Source organism: Galeopterus variegatus, unplaced genomic scaffold (genome assembly GCF_000696425.1).
Source record: "Galeopterus variegatus unplaced genomic scaffold, G_variegatus-3.0.2 Scaffold2362, whole genome shotgun sequence".
In the NCBI taxonomy this organism is placed as follows: domain Eukaryota; kingdom Metazoa; phylum Chordata; class Mammalia; order Dermoptera; family Cynocephalidae; genus Galeopterus; species Galeopterus variegatus.
The window spans coordinates 199,894-210,879 of NW_007728473.1; the positions used below are offsets into that span (position 1 = coordinate 199,894).

Here is a 10,986-nt window from a genome sequence, read left to right on the forward strand (position 1 = left end):
GAGGGGTGAGGGGGCTCATGCTTGCTTGTCTGAGGTAAGAACGATTTCCAAGGACCTTCTAAAAACCCATCTGGAATTCCTTCATGTCTTTCACGCATCTCCTGCTTTGCATGTATGCACATGTTTCTGTGACAAAGTAGTGTCCAGTAGACATTCTTTAGAACTGCAGTAATTCATGTAGAGGAATCTTGCCCAGTAAGGACATCTCAACAAATGAACCTGACTTTGAGGCTCTGCAACCAATGACCTGTTTCTAAGCAGTTTATGTGAACCTCTCCTGCCAGTAAAAGCTTTCCTACCCCTCCCTTACTGAACACTCTTGTGGCATGCCATGGCATGCATTCTGGATTATAATCCTATTTTCTATTCCTGAATAAACTCAATATATTTGGGGATATATTTCTTTAATGTGTTTTTCTACATTAACAAAAGTTAACTGCTAACAGGTACTTTGTCTTATGATGGGTTGTTCCCAATAAAGTCTTAACAGTGTGTCACTTAGAATTAGATTTGGTTAGCTGACACAGATGCCCAAAATAACAGGGACAGGAGTTATTTCCTCCTAATGTAAAAGCAATTTGGAAGCAGGCAGTCCACAGCTCCATGAAAACTAGTGGGCCAGGCTTCTTCCAGCTCTTGACTCTGCCACCCCAAGGGTTTTTGCCTTTCTGCTTATGGTCCAGGACAGCTGATAAATTTGAGATTACAGTCTTCCCATTCTTTCAGCATTAAAATGTCTATTCTTTTGTATGATGGTTAGAAAATGTGGTAGTTTCTTCCCTGTGTCCTTATTTGGCAAATAAAATATTGGCAAACTTATGTTGAGGTCCCTACCTTCCTCCATACATGTATCCATGCCCCATTCCAGACAAAGTTAAAGCAATTTTTAACTGGTCCATGAGATTCAAGCTTGAAAACCACTAGCTTTTTGTAAATATAGCATTCACATAGAAACTGGAACAATGAATTAGAGGCATAAATTAAATAGATGTAATAGTACCAACAGATTGAGTAACGTTAGAAATGTGACACGAAAGGGCCGGCCTGGTGGCGCACTGGTGCTCCCGCCGAGGGTTCAGATCCCACATACAGACCGGTTCCCGCTCACTGGCTGAGCGAGATGCGGGAGCAACACCGAGGGTTGCGATCCCGTTGCCGGTCCCGGTCTGGTACGGGCGTGACACTGAGGGTTGCGATCCGTTGCCGGACACGAAAAAAGACAAAAAAAGGAAAAAAAAAAAAAAGAAAAAAAAAGAAATGTGACACGAAAAAGGAATTTGGTAACTGTGTCTTAATCTCCCTTTCTGTAATGCAGAAATGATAGTATCCTCATAATATGCTGGAGCATTAAATGATTTCAATATTACTCTCAAAAGATACATAAATGTAACAATAATTAACATTGACTGCAGTATGGTGCACTGTGCTTATGATCAGGGATTTAGAAGCTACAAGGCCTGGGTTGAATCCTAGCTCTGCTATTTAGTGGTTGTGATTTCTGTGTGACTCTGTCTCAGTTTCCTCATTTGTAAAATGGGTATACAAATACTTACTTTAGAGCAGTGGTTCTTAATTAGGGCTGATTTTGTTCCCCAGGGGATATTTGGCAAAGTCTACAGACAATTTTGGTCATCACACTGCGGGGGTGGAGGGCAGGTGTGTGACTGGCACACAAAGGGAGATGTCAGAGATGCTGCTGAACACCCTACAATACACAGTGCAGTCCCCACAACACAGCCACCCAGCCCAAAATGTCAGTAGTGCCCAGGTTAAGAAACCCGACTGCATAAGATAGTTGGAATGACTTAAATGAGTTAATATGTACAAAGCAATTGGAACCCTAAGCAGTACTTAAGTGTTAGCTCCTATACGACCAAGCTTTGTACTAAGAGTTTTACATAATTTTTTGACTTAATTTATACAACCCATATTAAAAAGGAACCATTATTATCACTGTTTCGTAGGTGGGGAAATTGAAGTTTAGGACTGATTAAGTAGTTAACTTGCCCAAGGTCCCAGTTAATCAGTGATAGGGCTGGCACTCAAACACAGGTTTATGTGATACCAAAGCCCATGTTTTTAGCACTGCCTACACTGACCCCTAGATATTACATGTAAATTGGAAAGTATTAAAGGAAGTTTGCCTTAAGTCCCCCTCAAAATCCCTATAATACGCTGTCTCCCAGTAGCCTGGATCTGGATAATTCATCCCAAACTTTCATTTTCCTTCACTATCCAGTAGAACTAACTTTAACAAAGTTAATTCCCACTTTAGAAAGGTCTGTTTTAGAGATTCTTCTTTTTAAAGAATTAAAATGGACTTCCTTATAAATGTCACACACATTGCCATCCACCACAACTCCTTCACTTGTAACCTTGGAATGGTCACCATACTCTCAGGACAACAAGAACAAAATCATGGCACATGTTGCAACAGAGAATTTTTGGAGCAAGGACTACAGAAGACAGAGTGTGCACGATGTTGGAATTTAGGAGCATTTATGATGTGTGGGAAAAATTATTTGGAAGATTGACTGAAATCTTTCAGAAATCATTAAAGAAGGAATCCCAGAAATAGAAGCACACTACAATAGTTAGTTTTATTTGATTAAGGGCTCCTATTGCAAACATTAAACCAAGCATGGGTTTTAATTCTGTGAGCCCGAATTCACATATTAGCAAAGATAAAAGCAAACTGTGATCCACATACATGGACAAAAACTAAAGGCTCATGGTTAATCACATTGTAGTTTTTAAATTTCTACCAGCCTAGAACGCAATAGTCACAGGTCTTTCAGGTCCTTCTGGATGTCCCACAGGGTATCTGCACTTCTCTTGAGCTGAGCAACCTCATCATCCTTCAGCTTCTGGTTGATAACACTGGTTAATCCCCGAGCACTGAGGATACACGGAAGGCTCAGGAAGACTTCATTCTCAATGCCATACATCCCCTGCCAGAACAACAAAAGCATTTCGATTAAGACTTGACACCACAGTAAGAATAATCAAAGTCCTCTGTTTGTACAGAAAGAACTGTAGGAAATTTGATAAGCACAAGCTCATTCTCTAATGTAATTTTTACTACTTACAGGTCCATATTTCCCCAATACTTATGTTTTGATTTAGATTCTATTGTACCTAGAATACACAAACATACACTATGATAAAACCAGATATTTTACAAGAAAGTATGTACTTTACTGAATTTTATTGCATATGTATTTTATTGAGCATTTCTCTCTGCTTAGATACACTTTAATGAAATTTGATATTTGAGTCTTCAAATCAATTGTTTTCAGCTGTGGTTCTTAACTACTTCCCATGAAACTCTAAGTTGCTTAAAGGTTTTTAGTTAAGGAGGGAATTTCAGGTGGTAGCCGGCCTATGAGGTCCTGAGTAGTAGTTGGAGGCCACTTAAAAGGCAAGATTTCTGCAATATCCAAGGGTTGTTGAAAAAATAGTACAATTTCCAAAACACTTTATCAGTTTGGACAAGGTAAGTAATCAGATTATTTAAGTACATTAAACAAGTTCCTTAATATATGACTTCTAAAACTTTCAATTTCAAAAATTTTTATACATACCCCAAAGTAGTGAGAATAAACAAATTCCTACATATGTACCCTAAGACTCAGCAATTACCCAATTTTTGCCATTCTTGTTTTTTAAAACTTTTCTGTAGTATTTCAAAACAAATACTTGATTCCATGCTTTACCCCAAATACTTCTATATCTGTCTCTTGCACATTTCTTTCCATCTGCTACATTTGCCCTTTTACTTTTTCACCCTTGACACTGGCTTGTGAAAAATGAGTCCACCGTCTTACATAATGTTGCAATACAATTTTACTTTTGTTTTAAAAGATAATCAATTTCTATTTAACTGTTTTGTGTGTTTGCTTTATAGCTTTTTTTTTTTTTTGTCTTTTTCCGTGTCCGGCAACGGATCGCAACCCTCAGTGTTGCCCCCGTACCGGACCAGGGACCGGCAACGGGATCACAACCCTCCGTGTTGCTCCCGTGCCTCGCTCAGCCAGTGAGCGGGAACCGGTCTGTATGTGGGATCCGAACCCTCGGCGGGAGCGCCGCCGCGCTTCCCAAGCGGCGCACTATCCAGTGCGCCACCAGGCCGGCCCTATAGCTTTTGATTAAACTAAATTTACTATGGTATCAAGTGCTACATGAAAAGAACTATAATACTTATTCAAATGATCAAATACTTTAAGAATGTGCTGCATAAGATTCAGAGTTAATATTTAATTTGCTACATCATACAAGGGATAGTTATAAAAATTTATTGGATATCTTAGCTTCTACAAGTTTCTTGTAGTCCCAGACATCTGTTGGAAAAGGACAAAAGTTTACATAAAACTTTGAGGTACAGAAATATCTGTGGACTGTGACTTTATCTTGTCCTTTAAATGAATCTATTTATAGATCACAATGCTAGAAATCATACTATAGTTTGTAGTAGTTTTCCTCACCTTCACCATTGTTGACACTGGATGAATCCTGGATAGATTTTTCAACATGGATTCAATGAGATCAGCCACACTTAATCCAATGGCCCAGTTGGTGTATCCTTTTAGCTTAATGACTTCATAGGCACTAAGGAAAAAATAAATCATAAAAAAGATAATCGAAATCAGACTGAGCAGTTATTGAAACCAGACTTATTGAAACACTTATTGAAGGCTTATCAATAACGTGTGTGCATATATATGTGTATGCTTTTACTTTTAACAAAAAGTCTATCACCATATGACTTTACAGAGAAAAATACTGAGATTCATCTTAAAGGTTAAATGGCTTCCCTAAGACTATATATTTAGTAAGTGTTGGTGCCATGATTTGAATCCAAGCCCATATTCTTTACTTTGGTCCAAAATGACACATTTCTTGGTAAGCATGAAGGACATAGGGAGAATGGTGGATAACAAAAGAGACAGCTTCAGAAAGAAAAAAAAAAGGTGGGGGGACGTCATTAGTTGAGTGTGGAAAGGTAAATACAGAACATCTTAAACACTTTCAGCCATCAGTCAGCAAGTACTTATTTTAGGAGATTATGAGACTAATAGCATCTAGGTTTACCCTTCTAGATACATCAACTTTACTTGTTGATAGGAGGCAATCTGAAGGCCCTTCTCACCTGTTCATTACGTGTTTTGCTTCTGTTACCTCTACAACACTTTCTCCGGAAAGAAAGTATTTGCTTTCCCTAGGGTGACTGGCACAGCCAGTCTGACCAGTATACCTCTGTCTTGCCTATTTCAAAAGCTAACAGTTGCACACTTACTACAGAGGTTATCTGAGCAGGCAGCCATGAAAGTTGTTTATAATCTGATGTAATTAAAGATGAAACTAATCATCTTAAATCAAGCTCCTTTCCACTTACCTTTCAACCACCATTTTATGCACTTCCTTCCAGTTCTCACTATCATTGTCGGTTCCCATTTCTGGATTCAGTTCCTGGAGAGAAACACCTGCCACGTTCACTCCACTCCATACAGCCACTGTAAGAAAAGGACAAATGTTCTAGACATTTCTGACATTTTAAAAAAAAAAAATCTTTTCTTCTCTTAGAGTTCTTATTTCACCACTGATGTGAGTTACTGAATACCAACTGGAACTACTCAAATGACCAGTGACCCCCGACAGGCTGACATTTGCCTTCAAATGACAACACATGGTGCAAAACAGAATCGCTGTGTTAGTTACAGAGAACATAAAATTCTTTGCCTCTCTCTAGGTTTGTGAAATCATAGGTTGGGACTATCCTAAATTTTTGGTTTGAGAATCTTTAACTTTCCTACTCCTTCTTTTTCTACTATAAGCCCTTTTCCTCTAGAGGGAAGTAAAAAAAAAAAAAATCCTAAGATAAGACCCAAATACAGTAAAGTTATACCCCAGAACAGTAAAATTATGGAAGTACAATAAACTATAAATAAGGGCACACTTAATTTAGGAGAGAAGAGTGTCATTAAGGGCTACAAAAAAAACAGGCATTTGAAATGAACCTTGAAATCTAAGTTATGTGTTCCTTAGGGACCTGTGAAAGAGAACATTGTAGACTCAGGAAATGTGAGCAAAGGTGTGGGGTAAAGTCTAGAATAGCTAAAGCAGCTATGAAGGGCAAAGCTGCTCATGGCCAAACAAGACCCCCTCTTAGTCCACAACTTCTGCCATTTCAGGCTGATTGGGCATTTTCATCAATTCATCTTTGATGAAAACTACAAAATCTGCACAATCATGCCCATGTGAGCATGGTTTAATTATCTTCCATTTCAGGTAGATAATACAGACCAATATGAAAATTAAAATGAACCAGATTTTGGGGAAAATGACACAGTAATGAGAGACCAGAACATTGGACAAGAGTGAACAGAACGTTGGTCATGAGTCAGAAGATATAATGCTAGTTGCAGATACACCACTCACGTGCTAAAGGATCTCCAATAAGCCACTTCACTTTGCCTTAAGTTTTTCCTCATTAAAATTCAAGTCTTGAACTACAGGACTTGTAACATCACTTCCAGATCTATGGATCTAGAAATTGTGTAACTGTAACAAGTAACATTAATTGAACTTTAACTGTACACCTAGACACTGTAGGTATCTAGACACTGTACTAGATATTTTTTACATAGGACATAGGTACCAAAATTACAGTGTCCTTATTTGATACATGAGAAAACTGAAGTTCAGAGAAGTTAAGAACTTGCCAAAGTCACACATCTTATTAAGATGGCAGAACAGAGCTCAAAACCATTGTCTAACTAAAAACTTTCAAGGCTCAGATTAATCTGATCAAGAGGGAAACACAAGACTATTACAATTTGACCAGGCAAAACTGTACACAAATGCTTGTATATATGAAGAAGTCTTGAATGAAGTGGTACAATGTGCCAGAAAAAAAAAAAAAATCAGCATTATTATACAGGAAAGCACAAATAAAGTACACAATAAGTGTAAGAACAAATTTTTATAACACCAAGGTAAAATCTTTACTAAAATCACATTTCAAACTCTCACTGATTTCAAAGGAAAATTTACACCTTGCCCTTTTAGGGAGAAAAATAGCTCTTTGCAAACAGGGCAGAAATAAATTTAGTAAAATAAACATTACTTATCATCATTAAAATGTTTTGGATTATTACAGTTTTATTATTTCATTATTTTATTATTATTACATTTTTATAGCATGAACCTATTTAATATGTTTAGTTTAATAAAGAGGTTTGGATTTATGAAATAAAATCAAATATTCAAGAAAAAATTGTTTGAAACATAAATATTAATTTAAATTAAAAAAATCAATTTAAAATAAAACATGTATAATAAATGGTTTTTAACGTCTTAAAACAAAACACTAAAAAAAGAAGAATATAATTTTAATGTTGCTTTTTTATAATGACTAATTTTTTAGTAATTCTATGTAGCTTTATTTCTTCCCCCATAATGACAAATTTATATCCAACAATTTCTTACTTCTACTTAAATTGCTGAAGAAAGTACTTGAGTTTTTCCATATACTCTTTCACTACTTAAATGTCTCATACTTATGATTAATGGTTTATTAAGAGTAATACTTCATTTGAAGCAAGATTTATTTTACTTTATAGAATAGTGGACATAAGTTATTTAAAAGCTTCTGTTACCCAATTCATTGCTCTTTCAATAAACACAATGAATATAGCAGCTCTGTCTGGTGAGAGGCCTACATGCAAAGACACACCAGCAGCTTGAGCACACCCATGCCCAACTCTTGATTTCTAACTACCATTCCCCACTGAAAGGAAACAGGGCTCACTGGAGAAGCAAATGATGGTAGTGCTGGGAAAGGGCAATTCAAGATGTGCCTGCTGCCACTTACTGTGCCAGAAATAACAAAGAGCTCAGAAGTGATGGACATGTAAAAAAAAGACACAAGAGCCAGCTTGAAAAGCCTGTGGTTGACAAATCTGGGGCAATTTGAGCATTACAAGTAATAGTGACAGCGTATTTGTGGCATAATATAAAATTCTGAGTCCATATTGATAGAAATAAATGAATAAATAAGTGGGGGAAGAAGGGAAAGCGCTCCCTTACAGTAGAATACAACTAACAAAAGTAGAAATGATGGAATTAGAATATTATGTTCAACAGCTATCACAGTGATAATTTATTCAACCAAGAATCATTAATGGATGCTCAACTTAGCTGGCACAAAGTTGATGAGGAATTAGATATTCACTTAGTCAGTATAAAATCATCCTCCCACAAACTGCCTCTTATTAATTACTAAAGGAAAGTAGAAACTCCACATTGATTAACTTAGCAAATACAACCTTAACTGAGTAATCACAGTTAACATCGCCAATACTGGGACCCACTGACACTGTGTGCCTTCTGACATGATTCTGTGAGAAGGCCACAATGTCACTTATGTGGTATTTGTGCCAAAAGTACATAAGCTCAACATAATCATGAGGAAACAATCAGACAAATCTAAATTGACAGACATTCCACAAAACTACTCACCCAACTTTTCAAAAATGTTAAGACCATGAAAACAAAGACAGACTGAGGAATAAGTCCAGACACTTAGGAAACCAAGGAGATACAAGCAGACGTAATATAAACTACTCACCCAACTTTTCAAAAATGTTAAGACCATGAAAACAAAGACAGACTGAGGAATTAGTCCAGACACTTAGGAAACCAAGGAGATACAAGCAGATGTAATACGTGATTCTAGAATGGATCCTGAATTAGGACAAAGGCTTTAGAGGACATTATTAAGCTAGTTGGTGACATTTAAATATGGACTCTGGATTAGATGATATGGTATCAATGTTACATTTCCTGATTCTGATAAGTGTACTGTGGTTACAAAGAAGAAAATCCTTTAGTTAAATCTAAAGAATCTATGGTGAAAAGGGCAGGATGACTGGGATTTACACTTGAAGGAACAAGGAAAAGATAGATAGATAGACAAGAGAAAGAGAGTAAATGATAAAGCAAATGGGAATAAAATACGAGAATTAATTGTACTATTTTTGCAACTTTTCTGAAATACACTAAAATATATCAAAATAAAATTTAAAATCAAAAAATTCAGAATGGTAAGACCAATACCGTAAGAATATAGTAAATATTTTTTATTTATTTTTTTTTACCACTGGAGTCGCCATGTTCTCCCAAAATCCATCCATGACAGCTGCTGGGGTGAATGCCAAGTTTTTCGGCCATAAGATAGCGAAATCTAGCAGAATCCAGATTACACCCACTTCCAATCACTCGGTGCTTGGGTAATCCACTGAGCTTCCAGGTAACATATGTAAGGATGTCCACTAAAAATTTTCCAAGAAATATATGTAAGTAAATCAAAATTGACTTCAACTGTTACGTCAATTAGTGGACGTCCTGGCTTCCCCACCCCCACTTCCCCATTCTCCAAATGAGATGTGGCTAGAAAGATGTAAAAAACTTCTCACAGTTAGAGATAACAGGGGTAAGAGAGATAAGAACAAACTTTTAGGCCTTACAGAGAGATTCTAAAACATGAAAAATGTAATACTGTGCTTTTATAATTATATTATTACTTAAAATAAGAATACATAAGAACCTTCAGATTAATGTACTTTAAAAGAGAAAAAGGGTTAAATCACATCCTCACTTAAGTTTCCACCAATTCTAACATTCCATAATTGTAATGACTGTCATCATAACCCCAAAAGCCACTGATTAATAAATTACTAAGCCATGCTACTATAAATTTTCCTGGGCATGTGATATTAATCAGTTAACTATTGAGATAATACACAGTATTAAAATTATCGACTATTTAATAAAAGAACATTATGACAGAACCTTTGTTCCAGTGTGGCACAGTCTCAAAACTGCAGAGGTAAAACTTTTGCTGGTCCAAACAGGATTACAGCACTTTTACAGGCTAAGCTGTAAAAAGTAGAAAAATGTGCACACAAGGAAGGCAAAGAGCTGGAAGTTAATCCTGCAATCTTCACTTCCACAGTCATCTCTAGACACTGGCTAAAATATATGAAGGACATTTTGGACTAGACAGCTCTTCCTTGCCAACTTTGATTCAGTGGAAGCAACTCCCTGAAGAATTAGATGTTGCAGCTCTTCCTGGACAGTCATGTAATCAGTCACTGATATCTGCCTGCCTGCTAGCGATTGTCATTCCTGTTCTACATCTACTGCCTACACACATATTTATGAGAAGTTTATATACTTGCATATAAACTTATAAACTTCAGTTAATCTCAGTCTCGGTTTGCAGAGAATAATACTAAAATAATCTATCCTTGTTGGTTCCCAACTTTTAATATTCAATAACTGTAAGGATTCCCTGGCTCTTAATCATAATCTTTCTCTATGTGAAGTATCAGAGATCATCAATTTTAACCATTTTATTAATGTATATACTATGCTCACCAACATGCAGTAAATTTGGTGGCAAAGTAGTGAGAAGTACAGTGACTTTTAACTGTTTAGGCTAAATAAATAGCATTCTTTATAGTCAGAAGTTTTAATGTTTATTCTGCAGATGTTGATTTAGAAAGGAAAGCAGTTTTTAAATCACGACTTTTGGTGTTCACATATATTTGTCCATTGATAGTCTATTTCTATCTTTAAAACAGAATTGATTAATGGTTTTCTTAAATTCTTTTCAAATTCCATCTGATTCAATTCTAAAGAATTTTAAAGATAAAGACACTAGAATGGATTTTCCGGAGAATAGAAGGTTAAGTATGTTAAAATGTTTCTTACAAATTGAAGCCACATTCAAATGTTTCATTCTGCATACCAGAATAATCTATAGAAGACTTTAAAAGCCTTTGGACTCTACAACAAACCCAGATGAAACAAAAAAATGAAATTGCATTGCATAAAACATTTCTCTCATTTTTTATCATTTGGCCTGAGACAGCGCCATTTGTTTTGCAAACACCATTCCTTTGTCACCAATAGCAGAAGACA

General features: G+C 36.2%; 1 protein-coding gene across 1 annotated transcript in view; it reads right to left on the reverse strand.

Annotated features, from left to right (window-relative positions):
- Positions 1-2,581: 2,581 nt before the first annotated feature.
- Positions 2,582-10,986, reverse strand: part of LDHB (lactate dehydrogenase B) — an 18,888-nt gene continuing 10,483 nt past the window's right edge. The window contains 4 exon segments of the mRNA XM_008581475.1: positions 2,582-2,951; positions 4,485-4,608; positions 5,396-5,513; positions 9,159-9,332. Coding sequence (XP_008579697.1) covers positions 2,784-2,951; positions 4,485-4,608; positions 5,396-5,513; positions 9,159-9,332 — 584 coding nt within the window. The 3' untranslated portion in view covers positions 2,582-2,783.